At 48.6% G+C, this 17,480-nt stretch overlaps 1 protein-coding gene across 4 annotated transcripts in view; it reads right to left on the bottom strand.

Annotated features, from left to right (window-relative positions):
• The window catches only part of NRF1 (nuclear respiratory factor 1), a 71,580-nt gene that overhangs the window by 12,031 nt on the left and 42,069 nt on the right, over positions 1–17,480 (bottom strand). For 3 of the 4 annotated variants that reach the window (XM_062579881.1, XM_062579900.1, XM_062579890.1), the window contains one exon: positions 16,028–16,152. In XM_062579881.1, the coding sequence (XP_062435865.1) occupies positions 16,028–16,152 (125 nt within the window). Of the gene's footprint in view, positions 1–4,285; positions 4,342–16,027; positions 16,153–17,480 lie in introns of those variants that run through there. The other variant, XM_062579910.1, reaches the window with a different exon arrangement.

Genomic DNA, 17,480 nt, shown 5'->3' with positions numbered 1-17,480 from the left:
AAGAACTGTGTATCTTGACTGATTTTATCCTACCTTTGAAACGGCCTTTAGGATCCTACATTTTCTATAGAGTTTATTAAAGGCAACTGTAAGAATTAAGGCAGTCCTATCCAAAAGAAACAAAATTTTACATTACTTGAGCTTGAAGGACTAAAGCCTATTTTTGAATACATATAGTCATTTGAATTTAATTTTTTTTTTTTAAGGACTGAAATAATGTATATTCTAATGAAGCAGACAATTATTTGCCAGAGTTTCCACAGGAATGATACTCTGGGCACCCCTGCAAACCACAAACAGTATGCAAGGGGAATATATGTCATATCCAGCTGCACTGCAAAAGAAAGGTTTCTCCACAGTCTGAAAGGCTGATAAGCTGCAGCTGGCAGAAGTGTCCGTGGACACACACACGTAACTTTTTCTATCTATCTTCCTGTTTCCCTATCTACCTACAGGGGACAGCCTACCTCTTAGATTTTATTTTTTTTTACAACATTCAGCCAGTAGTTTCTCAAAACTGATGAGATGCAGCAAGTTTGTTTGAGAGTCTTTTTCCTTTGCATTGCTGTTTTAACTCTGCATTATGTCTGTGACCTTTAAAAAGCTGAATTTTACAAATCCAAAGACCACAGCTCTCCCACAGCCCCAGCCATTACCACCATGCTGCTGAGTGTTATTAAACACACGTCTGTGCCCAGCTCCGTCCTCCTCACCAGCTCTTTACTTAGGTAATGACTACAGGAGAGCTGGGCTTGCATAAGGCTGCAGGACGGGGCTGTAACGCAGTCGCACGCCCTGCAGGCACGCGTATCTCCACCCCCAGCCCGGCAGCGCTCAGGCGCAGAGCAGGGGATGAGACAGCCATTACAAGATGCCCTGATGCAAATATATACTCAGCTTCTGATATCGTCCCCTTAAAAGTGTGAAAAGAGGGGGGAAAAAAGAAGACAGATAAATCTATCCCTTTTATCCCCAAGAAATACCATGCACAGTGAGGAGCCTGAAGGAACAAGTGGCAGCACCACCAGCAGCTGAACCCCAATATTGGAAACTACCACCACAAAAATGAACTCACCTGGGGAACTCTCTGCCAGGCTCCACTTGCAACCTGAGCAGTCTGCTGCTAGGAAGCCTGACAATAAAATGCAAGCGTAAAAGGCTGAGCAAAAGCTAGATACTACAGCTGCGCAGGGCAGTAAGTAGGGTAATTCATGTATTCATGGGAAAAAAAACATCCTTTTGCTTATTGGTCTTTATACGTGAGCTAAAATACAAAACACTTGCAGCCTTAATTTAATTCAGTGTCCACATATGATGTAACACCATAGTATTAGGCACAGTAACTTAAACGTTCCTATCTCTATAGAGCATTCCGTGCGTAAGTAAGCGGGAGGGAGAGTAAGTGATAGGCGAGTATCAGATGCTTGTAGATATTTTGCAAATATTTAGATGAGTGGCTTAATTGGACCAGAGAGGGCTGACGCGGAAGGGCTGCACACAAGTGAGAGCAGAAAATCCATCTCACAGAGGCTTGGGCCACCTCTAGTATTGCTCTCCGCTCTTCCCTGAGTAATGAGGGATGAGAAATGAATGAGAGGCAGAAACGCCTGCCAAAGTGGCATTTCTATTTATCCCAAGAGCACTAGGCTAGAAAGATCATGAAATCCAGGCACTCAGCCTCTCTGGCCTCTGAAAAGAGCCCAACGTATTTTTTTAGGCTATAACAGACATGGATCTAATGAGTTTCACAAGTTAGCAGACTGCACGATAGATCACATGTGAACATGAACATTAGCATATACTACAGAGCATTTAACACATGGAGATATAAAGCAGCTATTGTTCTGGTAGTAAGGTAATACGTAACCAGATAGTCTCTGGCTTCATCTAAAAAACATTTTCCCAGCATTTCCCTGACTTGTTCGGCAGGAACTTCTCTTTGCTACAACAGAGTGCAGCATTCATGTCCAACAAACGGGTCCAAAATTACGGCTTTTCTCCTTCAGCACCATGTTCCTGACTCGAGACTCCTGCTTTACCTTCGGCAACACCAAAACCTGCTCCATCCGTCATGTCTAAGCCCCATGCCCCCTGGCTGGGGGGAAAAACCGTCGTGCTCCCGACCTGAGAGAGCTGATGTGAAGATGCAGACAAGTGAAGAGCACAGGTTTTGGAGGACCAAGAGCTCTGGAGGACCAAGAGCTCTGGAGGACCTTCTCCACCATGCAAAGGAGTTCAAAGTTTGACCTTGCAAATGCATAAAGCTGCAACTCTCGTGCCTCAGGTCTCTGCTGGGACCTTACTGTATGCTAGCTACAACACTAGCTGCGATGAGGGAGGTAAGCACACATCTTTTTCCTTGGGAAAAAGAGGGCTACACACACACCTTTAGGGTCCCTCTTTCTCTACTGCAAAGCATAACCCTTAGATCTGGCTATGCAAGCATCCTTGCTGCAGAGCAGCGCACGTCCTCGTTGCGATGGTGTTGGGCATCACTGCACTTTATTGCCTGCAGCCTGTCTCCTTTACAGGCCCAGGGACCCATTTGGCAGAGATTCGCCCCTTCCCCTGGGCACAACCTGACCCACCTTCAGCAAAGCAAGCAATAAATCATAGCGAACACACAGTTCAGACATGGAGCGTGTCGTGGAAAGAGCAAGTTTTTACAGTCCACATTCCTCCTTTTTCTTATACACCACCGTCTCCCGCCGCCTGGGCTGTGCAGCAGGTGGGAGAGCTTCCTACCTCTCACTCCTGAGAGTACTTGTTCTTGGTATGCTACTGCCTCTGGCAGATTCCTTGCTTTTAAACTGTGCACATCTGCTAATTAAAAAAAAAAAAAAAAAAAAGAGAGAGAGAGAGAGAGAGAAAAGAAAAAGCTTGGACTCTGGCCTGGTGCCGAGACACAGAACATGTGTGCATCGGGGCAAACCCCGAGCCGCGCTGGCTCGGTGCTAGTGAAGGCAAGTAGCCTGGTAGCACTCAAGGAGAAGGCAATGATGCACGCAGAGAGAGGGCCGATCGCCTCGCCCCAAAAGCCAGGAGCCCTGCAGATGCTCCGTCCCCATGAGTCTCACCCCAGGTGCGCAGGGCCCCACGAAGGGGAGACTCGTGACACGCAGACAGGAGGACCCGCGCGGACAAACGCCCCAAGAAGAATCGAGCAGGCACTTGCATAACCGCCCGTCCTGTCGCTCCCCACTCGCAGGGGCATGATAGAACAGGTTGCAAACCTGATCCGTGTGCAGGGCACATCGAGCAGCAGCAGCTGGAGAATCCCTCCTGCTTTGCATCTGCTTTGGACAACTCAAGCCAGCATCCCACGTCTGGACTGAAGGAATGGCTGTCCTGGCTCAGAGGCAAGAAAGCAAACCTCTGCCAGCGGCAAATAAGTGGAAAACCTAAAGTCTGGCCAAGTCCAAGTCTTATTAATTTGCAGTGGGACTTCAAACCTCTTAACACTTAACTCCTATTTGGAAGTGTGACTTGGACACTTTCTTGAAAAAGACGTACCCAAGAACCTCTGAGCAGATTTGGCTGAGGACATTGCAATGCAGCCGTGGGGTGGAGCAATGGGAAACAACCCCTGGGCCACAATCACTGATGGTGTGTAATCGAACCCAAACACCACTGCCTGCTGATCCCAGTGACTTCAAAGGAGTTGAACATACTATATTTATGCCAGCAATAAAATTCAGCTTCCATTAGCTATACACTCACCTTTTAAATGCAGTGGCTCTATCATGCACACGCCAATTAGAGCCCCCTAATGCTTGCAAGTACAAAGCTTTTGAGAAGGGAAGGAGTGGAAGGGAAGAGATCAGCCGGCTCAGGGGAATAGGCGAGAGCCTTTCACTGCAAGGGCTCTTCTTCAAATCTGTCATAGGCCAGCAGTAACAGATGGCCATTTCTGAAGGCTGTTCAGTAGCTTACATGAAATGAGGGATTGTCTCAGGCCGTGTCCTGGTGGACAACTTATTGATACCACAAACACACTGTTAGTGGTTTCTGGCAGACCCAGCAGAGAAACCAGGGGATTACACGGGTATGAAGCAACTGCTCCCTACCTGATCAAAGGCTCCTCTTCCTGGAAGAAACTGAGGTATGCGTGCTGGCAGCTCAGGGCTGCAGATGCCCATGCTACAGGGAACCTACAGTTGCCTGGCCTTGGGTCTCGGGCTGCGAGTGCCTGCTTTAGTCATCATTATCTCCAACTTTTAAGCCCCGTTACTGTTTGCTGAACTTCCGTTTGGACATAGTTGGAGTTTTGAAGATCAAAATCACAAGGGGAAGGTAGAGATGAGGACGTTCAGGGAGACAGGACACTAAGGAGGCACAGTCCTAGGGAGCGAAAGTTTACAACAGTCTGTAAGCTGGCGATGGGAATAGCAAATAATGCCATGATTAACTTTAAACCAATTCCAAGTTAATGCCCTACTCAGGCTCTCCCTTCTCAGAGCCTGTGCCATCTCTAGGGCTTACTTTAGACTAGGGAGTCTTCAGAGTAACTTGCTATGGGCAGAAGGAAAACAGTTGAGCAGTGCCCCAGTGGACAAAGTGCCCTGCTGTCATCCTGCAGAGCAGCCTCCGGGGGAGGCAGGGGCCCATGTGGGTCGCCAGAAAGTTACACCAAGAGGAAGATGCATGTGTTAAAGAATAAATTAAGCAGAAGGACACTGCAGGGTGGGAGGAAAGAGCCACATTCAGATCTGTTTTTGAAAAAGAGTCAGAGGAAACCACTTCAGGAGCAACTGCTTTTTTTCGTCTTGGAACTGGTTTTGCAGCTTCATGTCAATGCACAGAAGCATGGGTGCGCTCCTGACCTGCCGAGTGCACTTTGCAGCGGTGTCTGCTGCGGCTCCAGACACACCAACCTGCCCTGCTCTCGTGCCACCAAGTAAATAGGAACCTCCTGGAGGAACGGGCAAGCAGAAGGCACCATCCTGGTGGCGTGTGCTAGCCTGCATTGCAGGAAAATAGGACGATTCCCCTGCAATCTTCCTGCACAGCTGTTTACTAGCTGCGGATTACTGCTGTCACATGAGCTGCTTTACAGCAAAGCCAAGCTGTCTTCATGAGCTGAGAAGGTCACTGGGAGACAGAGACCTCCAGGGACAAACACACTGCCCTCTACTGTGGCTGTGATTTACTTCCCAGAGACACACCAGGCAGCAGGAAAAGCATTCCCTTCTGGTCAGAGGGCAAAGAAAAATGGGTTTTACCTTCAAGCCTTCTGCCCAGCTACTATTACGACTCATCCAGTGAAAGGGGGGAGCAAGGATGTCCCAGTGGGTTAATCTCAGGCTGCCACGGAGGTGCTGGTGTGCACAGTGGAGGGCTGAATGGTTCTTACGGTGACAAACGACCTCCTCTCCCTTGTGCACCCAAAGGCGAGGACATCCTACCAACGCTTCAGACAAGGCCACCCAAGAACGTCACCAGCCAAGGAGCACCAAGCTGGAGTCGCCTCACCCCAGGCCCATCCACAACCTGTCGGCATCTCAAAGCATAAACAAATGAATCCTTCCTCCAAGAAGCAGCAAGAAACACTGCCCTTTTCAAACTCAGATCTAACCTCGGAACATGAGGGCCCATGCGGAGAGAAGACTTTCACTCGAAAAAATGGAAGTCTGAAGGTTCAGTGCAGCCACTCAGGAAAATGAATTAAAACCCATCGTCTTCATCATTCTGCTGTAGGCAGGTCTGGGGGACAGTGAAAACATTTCTGCAAGCAAGACATCTCACATGCTCAGTGGTTGTAGGATGGGGCTCTTTACTATGCCCCAGAGGCACCAGACAGATGGGGTTGTGCTTTTAGGCCTTAAAATCAGTCCCTGCTACAGAGATCCAATGAAGAGGATAAATACAGCCACAGAATGAATCTCTAGGCACTCTAAGGAAAAAAAAATACAGGAACTTAAGAGGTCAAACTCTGCTACGAAAGCAGCTGAAGCTGTTTTCAAGGAGCGGCAGAGCAATTTTTAAAGGCAAAGAAAACCCTGAAAACAAACAGCACTTTGAACTGATACATCCTCCAGTTACGAGAGGTCCATCCTGCACTGCGAACCCTCGAAATGGGGAACGTACAGTCTGAAGAGGAACAGGGAGGAAGACGGCTGTGCTGAGAACAGAAAGCCCAAGTAGCTCTCTGGGAAAGAAACCTCAGTCTAATATACGGGACTATTAGCTTCTTAAATGGACAGATGTACAGAACATGCCTTGATGCACTGCGAAGAGAAACGTCCTTGGGAAAGCCCCAGCTTGTAGCTTAGCTTGCACGGTATTTCTCCTTCTAGTGGGGGGCCTGGTGGGGGGTGAGTTTACGAAAACCATCTCATTTCATAAGATGCCTTACACAGTTACAACAGCTTGCTGGGATTTCAGCCAGCTTCCCATTTGGATCAGATTGCACCCTACACCCACTGACAGCCATTAAGGGCCTGGAGCTCACGACTGCCCTCAGGTCAGACAAGCCTCCATCCATTCAAAACACAGGAGCTTTTCCCAAAGGCTCTCCACGTACGAGGGAGAGGGTGCCCAGGTCTGGCCCGGTTCGTAGCCAAAGGGTACCTGCTACGAAGGCAAAACCTGCGCCCTGTTGTCACGGAGCGGCAGATTGCAGCCCAGTTCTGCCGTAACACTGGGGTGCTGGGGGATGAGGAAGCCCCTCTCCATCTGCCCTGATTCAGAGTAATCGCAGGTTGCTCTTCCAATTCCCTGAGCACTTGAATGGTGTCAGAGATAGAAGTGACGTAGGACAGGTAGACAACCAGCAATGCGGCCACAAACTGGGGATGTCAGCACTCACCCGTTGCCCCATGGCTGGGGGCAAGCGAACGCCACTCGCAGGAGGCTGCCTACTTGCACACTATAAGTCCTACACCAGGCAGTGAAGGGCGAGGTGGGATCCAGCTGCAGAAAAAACAAAGTCCTACACAATATGAGCAGCACATGTCGCCTTTGTGGGCCAGTACCCCTGTGGACACACCAGCAGCTGCCTGCTCTGGAAGCAGCTCGGCTACACCAGCGCACATGGAGGGCACACGGGGATGTCTCCTTCAGGACCACCTGGAGGAGCAGGAAGAGCAGCCGGAGAACGACCAAGATCCAGACTCCAAGACTGTGCCAGCAGGGCCAAGTAAGGCAACTCTCGAGTATCTTCTGTCTGGTGTTAACATGGAAGCTCTTACATGCGTCTGTGATGCCCCACACCTGACATGGTCTAATACCTCAAGGGGGAAGCTGCTACAAGCTCAGCTTGTGGTTTGAATAAATTGGTTTTTTTAGGTAGAGTCCGTCACACATATGCTTTGTCCTGGGAGCACTGAACAACTTTTGATAAGGAGCAGCAAGCACAAGCTGGTTTTGATCTCAGCCTGACCTACCACCCACCCAAATTAACACTTTGAGGTTTGAACACTGAAAGCCAGACATACACACGTAAGTTTTGTCAGCATAGCTGTGTCCAGCAGAAATGGCAGAAAGCTGCCTTCCCCAGCATGATGTTGCTTGGTGGGAGAACCCACCTGTGACAGTCCTTTCACCAGTGCATGGTTTGCAAAGGTGGCAGAACCAGCTGTCTCACAAAGGAGCTTTGCTGGTACAGCTCCACCAGCAAAGCCTTCAACTCTACCTTTATCCTCTCCTTTAGGCCAAGAGCTACAAATAAAACAGCACAGTGCTGAAGATGTGCAGCTTGGCAGGAAGGTACTTTCCAACCTCAACCCAGGGACAAAGAACACATCCCCTGGTGGCAGCAGTAGGGAGAACTTGCTGACAGGCTTCACGCAAATACCTCTACTCCTTCACATGCCAATCTTTGGGCTGGAAAAAGCAGCAAGAGTGGAGTATTCGTCTATCCAGTTCTGTGCCCCTAGACATAATTTTTAGAGAAAAATCCCAACTCTATTGACTGCCATTTCTGCACGTGCACTAGGAAAAAAACCCTCTCAAACAAAATCCTATGCACTTAGTCACACATTGGTTACAATGAGGCATTTACTCCATAAAGACAACAGTGTCCCTTCCTTCTCCTGCCCAGCATTTATCTTGGCTGAGGAAGCACGCGGCTGCATGGAGCCGCCATCTCCATCACGTTACACAGCTGGCAGCCAGAAAGCACCTTTCCCACCAGCAAAGGCAAAACCAAACTCCATCGAGCTGAGCACAAAACACCCCATCACTCCCCAGATATCCAGATTCAGGGGATATCAGCACGAGGAGACCAGCAGAGCTCATGACTTTAGCATCATGGCTTTCTAGCAAAGCCAATTTGTTGGGGACTTTGTCACCATAAAGTGAAACAATCACCTGGAAATTAACTGCAACATTGGCAATGGTAAAGCCAAGTGAAGAGTCTTGCTAAGTGACAGAGAAAAGCAACATCCAGTGAATACAAATACACACCACATACATCGCTTGACCTGCCAGAATGCTTAGCCTCTTCGCAGTAGGTGTTCTGCACTCCGAAACCGTTTCTGAAGCCACGTGGATTACTGAGGGATCGTGGGACGAAGATGCAGAGGTCTGGATAAATATTACACAGAGAAACACACCAAATAAATAGGCTTCAAATTCAATCCAGCAGCACAATGAATTTCTGGTAAAGCAGCTCATTCATTCAGAGTCTGCCCAGTCAGATTTACTTATTACTTTCTTGTATGCAGAGTCACTGTGTGAAAAAAACTAAGATGATCCTGGAAAACCTAGGAAAGCAACAACTGTATAAAATGAAAAAATGAGGCCTTGCTGCCAAAGACAAGCAGAAAATCTATGCTTCAAAGGCCCTTGTTAAGACAAATCTCTAAAGAAAGACATCAGTCCTGCCCACTTCTTTAAATCCACATTCTTCCCTAGCTCAAACCTCCTCTGCAACCAGGCCAGGCACAGGAGGAACAGCACCTCCTGCATGCAACACGCTCAGGCCCCAGGCCCTGTAGGCATGAAATAACCATGGCCCTTTGCTTCCTCAGCCCTGAAGACCTCAGACGAAGAACTCCCCAAAATTCAGCTGCCTCAGTGAAGCTGAGCCCTTATGAAAAAAACAAGCAACAACAAACAACAGTTTTTCTTCCTGACTGCTGCCTTCCAGACCAGAGACCCCAGAGACTGGCTGCATTTTGGCACTGGCACAATCCTATGAATACACGTGTAAAGCAGTCAGGATTCTTCAAACACGAGGCCTCCAGGTACAATTCAGAAGACAGAGCAACAGTGTCAGAATTTTCCAACAGAAATTCAAGATCAGCAGAGAAAACTCGAGCTTTCTGATACGATCCCAAAGATGGGAATTGCCTTCAGGTTGCAGGACCAGAACTGCTTTTAAGTATTACGGCTGGCATCAAACAATTCCCCCTTTCAAATGTACAGATAAATAAAGAAGAAACCCCGATGAGCCTGGAGTAGATACCAGCCCTGCGCCCTCCTCCAGACCAGAACAAAAGGGAACATATTGCAACTATGCTGAAAGAGGAGGGCTGCTGCCTATTTCTTTAAATGTAATGTTAATGCCTTGTAATCAGCTTTAATTTTTAAACAGACCCAGCCCTCCTGTCCATTTCCCCTAATTCAGGACACGTGGAAGGTAAATGGCCTATGCTTAAACCGGGACAGCATCAGCTGTGACAGCTGGAGGGCCTGTAAGTCTCCACTGCCTGATAACAGGAATGGATGTCAAAACTCACCAGGGGAGGGGAGACGGGGAGGGCAAGGGAGGTCCTGGAGATGCTCTAAGGTCATCAAGAAGCCAGGAGATGAGGTCAGACAGGGCACAGCTCCCTTGCTGACAGAAACTCACTGAAACCAACAGGACTTAAGGAAGTGCTATAAATGCTCAACCTGAAAGGGACTTGGCAGTGACTCCCTACCCGTGGTGAGACTGGCTTCCCTTTCTGGATGTTGCTAAAACCATCACAAACACGCAGAGGAGCAGAGGCAGTTGCCTTCTGGAGGACAGCAACTGATAAAGCCAGGAACTGAGCAGCTCCTGGTGTCTCCCCAGGATGCTGCCTTCCATCTTTGCAAGCTCAAAGGCATGTTTCTTAGGAAAGCTGCCTTCACGGAAGACTCGGACACAGAACAGGAGCACAAACTACCCAGCAGGCTCTCCTTGTGCTCCTTGACACAGCTGACCTTTGCAAAAAGGAGAGGAGACCTGCAGTAGTATATCACTAGCACTCATTACATAAAAAAATCCCCCCCCCCCAAAAAAAAAACAAAACAAAAAACAGAAAACACTTTTCCTCCCAAGGATCTCATACAACAGACTCAAAGCATCTCACTAACCCAAAAGACAAGTATTGTACCCAGAAATGATCAGGCTGTGTCTCAGTCAAGGTACTCACCAAGGTTATGCACTAAGTCAAGAACCGTAACTGAACAAGCTAAAAACCAGAACTTGGATCTCTCTCCTTCCACCATCGGCCTCCTGCTCTGGCCGCGGGACAAAACCCCCCTCTATGCCCAGAGTGGTCTCAGCCCTAGGCAAAGCTCTGAATTTGGCCTGGAGGGTAACACAACTGCATGTCGGTGTAGGCATCGCCTGGTTAGTCGGACCGAGGGAAAAATCTGGCGTTCAGCACAGTACGGGAAGGAGATGCCTGAGCCACTATTTTTAGCCCCGGTTGGTGGGCAGACAAATCCTAATCGTCAGCAGCAGTCACTTCGTCATCGGTCCCAGCAAGTCAAACCGAAGCAGCACAGCACCCGTGACAGCCTGGTGTCAGCAGGACAACCTGAGCCGACTGACCCGCCAGTGCGGGCAAAGATTAGTGCCCGAGAGCAACGCAGGACAGCGGCACAAAGCGCGAGGCCCGTCGCGATGGGTTTATTGCGGCCGGGCAAGGCGAGCTGGGAGGATTTGAGCGGGACTAGGAATGCCAAAATTGGTTGGCGCAAACGGAGCGGCGACGCCAGCCGCTCTGCCCAGCGGGCCCTCGTCGCGCGGGGGTAACACCTCGCAGCACCGTGCGGACTGCCGGCATCAAGCGCCTGGCCGGCGTCCTGCGATCCCGCTGCTGCACGTCGTGCATCATCCACCCTGCGGCCCCCCCGAGAGCCGGGCGCCGCCGAGGAAGGGACGCAAACGCGGGGACGGCTGAGCCGCAGGCAAGGGCTCTCCCTGCAAAGGGCACGTGGGGAGAACCGCGTGTGCTCGACACAGAACACGCTCGTTGCGGCTGAGGTTTACGCCAAGCTATTTCGCGCAGGGTGGACCAAAGCCCTGCTGCCGAGAGTAACTCGGCCCCGAGGACTCGCCGCTCCCCGCTCCTGCTCGGAGCTGCTGCTAAGCGCTCGCACCCAGGCACTGCGCTCGGCCGCTTCAGCTCTCCAGGCTGGGGGCACCATCCTCTCCATTTCCCCGTCAAACAAAATGCATCTGCAAAAACTCATCTTTCTCGCTTCTTCTCTGGATTACGGTTCTGTCTTGCCTGTTTCAGGGCAACAATCCATTAAAAAAAAAAAAAAAAAAAAAAAAAACACAACACTCCTGTTCCCACCAGGAAGACTCTACAAAAACTCTACTCATTCCTTCCTGTCCGCTTTGTTGTGAGTGAGTTCATCTGCACTTTGCCAAGTTGTTAGTGACCCATCTGGACGCTTCTTCCCTAAAAAAAGAGATTTAGCAGAAAAGAAAAAACTTTAAAAGGACTCGCATTGCAGCAGATCAGCCTCCAAGCGACTGCCACCTTTACTTTTTTATCATGCAAAAAGCCACCGGTTACCAGAGGCTCAGTGTGCCTCACCTCCCTGTCCCGAGGCATCCAAAAGCAAGGACGGGCAGTTTTCTCTTTGCTGGGTTCGCCCCACGCGCCCCTCTCTGCTTTCACGCTCTTCAGGAGACGCACACCGCTCGAGGCTCCTGCCTTCCCCTCCTGGACGTGCTTGCGACTGTCAACAGCTTATGCAGAGCCCGACAGACCTGGCAACCTCGCTGCAGGCCTGCAGGTCCCCTCGCTGTGCAGAGGAGGGTTTCCGACCTCCCACACGTACAGCCCTTTAGCTGAGCGCGGAAACAGGCTTCACCTGACGCCTTCTCGATTTCGTGCAGGAGGTTTGGTACTCTCACCCAAAGCAGAAGCCTTTTGAGCATCTGAGCGGCTTCTGATACAGAAATCACCAACTGGAACAGCTCTTGTGCAACAAGCCCCCGGCACCCTAAATGCCAACTACATGCATGTTCATCTTATGCTAACTTGCAAGAAATGCTTATGTACTGATGCCTTCTTCCTCTGATTGTGAAAGCACGGAGCTTGCTAATCCCCTTTTGCTCATGTCAGAGTCCTAATGCTCTCCTCACGCTTTCATCACAACTTGGTAATCCTGGCTCACCACAAGCTTGTCTCCCTTTGGTCTTACTGAAATTGATAATGAATTTTTTTGGACGATCAAGGGGGTGGAGATGGATGAGTCTCACTGTGGGTTCCTCTTAGCGCCCACCTATGTCACTGTCACAGCAGTGTCAGGCACCTGAGCACTCCCAGCAGCTTGTTCGGCAGGGCAGAGCTGAACTTCGTCTGCCAAATGGGCTCTGGAGCTGGGAAAAAGAGCGCAGGAGGACCGAGACGCGTGGGCAAGGCTCCTTTGGGGTGCTGCCCATGGCACCTCCACTTCTCCTGCCACCACTGGCTCTCTCCCCTCTGCCTCCTTTCGTGCCTTTTGTTTCATGACCCCAGCTGCAGCTCCAAGCACACTACCTCTCCTCTTCCAACCAGCTCTTCAAAAAGCCGCACTTTAGGCAAAACTGAAATAACCCCAGGCTGCTCCCTGCTCGCCGTGACACCGAGGCTATTAAGACAACCTCCTTGGGGCAGCGAGTTTGCTACATCCTTTACCTGTTACCCTTACAGGCTAGCACTGCTTATGGCTACAGCCCAGTGCTGGTGCTGCTTAGGCACCAGCTTCATCAATATTTAAATACAGAGTCAGAAAACCTGTAGCCAAAGCAGCTTTCAAGCCCCTGATCAGATCAATGTCAAACAAAAGGCTGCAGTATGAAGATGCTCAAGCCGGTGAGGCCCAGGCTGCAAGCTGGCACCGTCACCTCTCCTTCCCAACACGGCTCGAGTTTCCCTCGGCCGAGCCGGGCGGTTTGGGCGGTCTCCAGCCCCAGCCCTGGCACGCTGACCTGCCGTGCTGAGCTGCCTTCGCGTGCACTAAGAGGCGCCCCGGAGGGCAGAGCGCACAGTTTCCTCTTACTGGAGTGTTTTCAAATTCCAGCCTGCTTCGCAAATAGATGTTGCTACAACTCCATTCATTTGCTTCGAATATTACTTTGCTTTAATTCCAGTCATTTAAGAACGTAACATCTGAGGCTCAAACCATCGGGTCATCAGTTCCAGCATCCTGACTCAGACCAGCTGCGCCAGAGGAGCAAGAAAACCATAATGCACTTAGCTAGTTTGACACCGCATTGAAGCAGGAGATCTTATTTCCCTTAGCTATAAATGTAACTGATCACAAGATTATCCACAGCCCTCTCCCAGTTCAGCCGCACTGCTCAGCTCCCTACTCACTGCAATGCTGAAGGTAGTCCCAGCTTCTGGGACATCTAGGAACACGCACAAATTGCCTCTTCTTAGCCATCCTGTTTCTCCTGTATCACTAATTTATTATACAGATGCCAGAGAGTGTATGGGAAAAATAACACCTTATGAAAGAACAAAACAAAGAAAATAATTGTATCTATTGGCTAAAGGCAGGGACTGGAACACCCTACCTGACCTTAAGTAAATTTGTTAAACTACTGTCTCAGTTTCCCTATCAATAAGTTGCAGATAAATTTATCCCCTCAGGGGAAAGTAGCATGGATAAGGGATCAAAATCTCTGCAAAAAAGAAACTACAGATGTGTAAAAGCATTCCTAAAGAAAGAGATTTATTGGAAATATTGGCAAATTAAAACTTTGTAAGCAACACCGAGCAGGGGGAATTTGTTGGTTAATTCCATTATGGCTCTAGAAGTCATTTCCCCCCGTCTCCTTCCTGCAACCAATCACACCAAATCACTCCCCGCTTAATCTCCTGACAGAATTGCATTCAGAGCGGTTTGTCCTCACTGCATCAAATAACCGAGTGCTGGTGTGCAGGACGATCCTCACACTCGGACCCCGGGCTTCCGGGTACGTAAGGGCAGACAAATCCCGAGCGACAGTGCCAAAGCTGAAAATCCATCTGCCCTCCATCCCCAGATAGAGAGACAGCAGGAATGGATACCCACATCTCCTCCATCCCTAAGGGAGATATATTAGCTGGTTACGTAATAAAACTAACAGCATGGCGCTTCCAAGGACTACTGCGCAGACAAAGCCCTTCCCTTTAATACCACCGGAGATTAGAGCAAATCGAAGAGGAGTGGAAACAACGAGAGGGGCTGTGGGCGAGGTTTCGCACAGAGGAAAATGCTGCAGTCTCTCCCCTTAATGCACTCTAAATCCCATTTGATTTCCAACTCTGCTGAAAAAAAAAATAGAGCCTGCATTAAAATGATATTAATGCTGGATGAATGAAGTAGAGTGACTCAGGTCCTAGAAGAGTGTGGAAGAGGAGAGTTGTTTAGGGGAAGCATCCAGAGGAATCCAGACTTTGAAAGCACTTTGGAAACGGACCAAAGGCGGCAGAGGCGCAGATCTGCTAACCCACTTTTTCTTCTTAAAAAGATGCTAACATGCTTGTGCAAATCTGATTAGTTGCTGCTTTTGAGCACCCAGGGTCAGATCCTTCCTTCAATAAAAACACATTTCCTATCTCCCTTATGACCAGCTGCCGGCAAAGAGTAATACAACACAGCTCCACTCCTTCCTCTCTGTACCAATTGCATTCCTAGCTCTGTGAATAGGGTTTTCACTTTATTTCTGCTCCCTCTTCAGGCTGGCTGACTCCACAGCAAAAGGCATCAAGTCGAACATGCTGGGTAGAAGCTACTCTTCCTTCCACTTGCCTTTTTTCACTGCCAGCTAAATAGCGGTATTTCAAAGGGAGTGCATTCCCTACAAGACGAGGATTTCACTGGAAGTCAAACGCAAGGTCTGATCTAGAACGAATTCTGCTTCACATGCAGCGTGGCAAGGCAACAAGTCACAGCTCTGCCACCTGGCTGCACATGCTCTTCCCCCTTTGACAATTAGAGTTCAAATACTCCTCCCTCCTCAAAGCAATGCTTCTTCATACCTGTGCAGTTCCCATCCTTTTAGAATTTATTTTGAAAAATCACAAGTAAGTTTCATCTCTGTACTTGGAAACTATGGCAAAAGCATCAGAGACACAAGTACAGTGCCACTGGAGGCAGTGAGTAAGCACCAGCGAGATGTGTTAGCAAGATCTGGTAGTCTCTGAACTAGTCTTCATGAACATACTGATTTATTCCCTACTAGCTTTGTTTGAATAACTACAAAAGTCAGCAGACTTGGCAGAAGAGACATTCAGATGTAGCTGAGAAATACTATAGAAAATCCTTAGAACGTGATTGGCTGTATATGGTGGCAATACGAAAAAGCACAAGGAAAACAGGAAAACTGCCTGAGGTTGCACTGCTGGTGGATGACTGAATAGTATTATCCAAGCAGAAAAGTAAGTTTTTTCAAGAGCAGCCAACAAGCATAAAGAGAAGGAAAAGAGTGGGTAATAATGCTTTGGCCAGACTCTGCAACTCCACAGTGAAGTATTTTGGACACAAGTTTATTATGATAAGAACTACGTTAGTCAACCAAGTTTGGGTCCTACCAGTACTAGGCACCGTACAAACATGGGGTGGAGAGCAACCTTCCCCTTAAAACTACGGTGTGACCTGCAAACTGGCAGAAGGGATAGAACAGCACAACCATTAGCTCTGTGGAAGCAAACAGCGGGTTAGTGCTACCATTTTGTCCTGGGCTTTTAAGTCACAGCCTAGTTAATGATGACCTGCAGTGAGGCAGAACTACTTTACCAGCTATATCATGACATTTCAACTCAGAGAGAGAAAAAAAAAAGTCCTCACCAAGAGCAAAGAAAAAACAGACAATTCAGCAAACATTTTTCCACAGCCTTACCATTGGCATCTTGGACTCCAGTAAGCGCTCCCACTGCTGCTGCAGTTTCACCAGATAGGACAATTTGCCCTCCACCTTGAAGGGTGGCTTCAGCAAGCGTGGCTACTGCATGGGCGGCTGCTTCACTGTGGACACAGGGGAGGAAGAGGAGGAGTTAGGAAGAAGAACGAACAGACAAATAAGTGAACAGATCAGTTCCAGTAGAATCCATTTTAACCAGACATCGCATGTCAAGAGAGCACAGAGATTCTCACCGCACCAAAGCTATCCAGAGGGGAAGAAATTCTACAACAGAGGATGGACAAAATGGGAACAAGCTGATTGCACTGGCATATCCCTGCCCTCTACCTTGGTGTCCTTTTGCCTGGGACTTTACTACAAGCTCTCGGACAATCCAAGTCATACCAAGTGATCTCCAGTTTCAGGCACAAAACTCGTTCTTTTGTCATTGCCGCATTCTAGGTGTCTACAGATTTTAGAGCTCTACCTTTCGTCACTGATTCAGCCAGTTTACCATTACCAGAATCACATTAGCAGCTCTGTATTTAGCTAAGATGGAATATTCTCCCCAGCCCTGTGGTTCAATAATTTGTTCTAATGAGCGATTAGTACCTTAGCATTGTATTCTTAAATTTCTTCATACGAATGAAGTCAGACCAAAGGTCCCTCTCATGCAACAACCCAGCTGCGAGGGCAGCCAGTATCAGGTATTTAAGAAGGGGCGCGTGTGATCCTTCCCCTCCTGCACCCTCTCAGTTTCCGGCAGTCAACAGTGTATTGATTTCCTGCATCAGAGACTGCATCTGGACCATCGAGTTTGATTTGTCTAATCCCCTTTGAAACCCATTTATACTTTTTGCTTCCAGAACATCCCGTGGCAATGAGTTCCACATTTAATTAGGTGCTGTGTGACTAAAAATGTTGCATTCTGGTAGTCTGAAAACTATTGCCTCAGTTTTGCTGAGCAGTCCTTAACTCTGATATTGCAAGAAATAGCAGAACTGTTCTGTTTTCATTTTCCCCATGATTTTACAGACTTACGACTTTTACATGATTTGTAGTAATCTCTTTCCCAAGCCAAAGAGCCATAGTCCATGACTGCACAAGGGCTCTTCCCAGCTTCTGATCACTCTTGTCCCTTTTCAGATCTTCTCTAGTGTAAGACATCGGAGGGGGTGACCATTTCTCACACTGCTCAGGATGTGGACACATCGTGAGTTAGTACAGTGGCCTAATTCTGTTTTGCTCCCTGTGCCTTTCCCTATATTTTCTCGTGTTCAGCTTACTCTTTTGACAATATCGGCTGAGCAGTGATCAACGACTCTTGCAGGATAGTTTCCTGAATGCTTTGCTGAATGGTAAATGGTAACATATAAGCCCCTCACTGGGTGTATATATAAGAGATCTTCACGTATGCATTACTTGGCATTTATTGACATCAGATTTTATTTGC

The sequence above is a fragment of the Rhea pennata genome, chromosome 1 (genome assembly GCF_028389875.1).
Source record: "Rhea pennata isolate bPtePen1 chromosome 1, bPtePen1.pri, whole genome shotgun sequence".
Lineage (NCBI taxonomy): Eukaryota > Metazoa > Chordata > Aves > Rheiformes > Rheidae > Rhea > Rhea pennata.
This window is presented reverse-complemented; position numbering and strand designations above follow the sequence as displayed.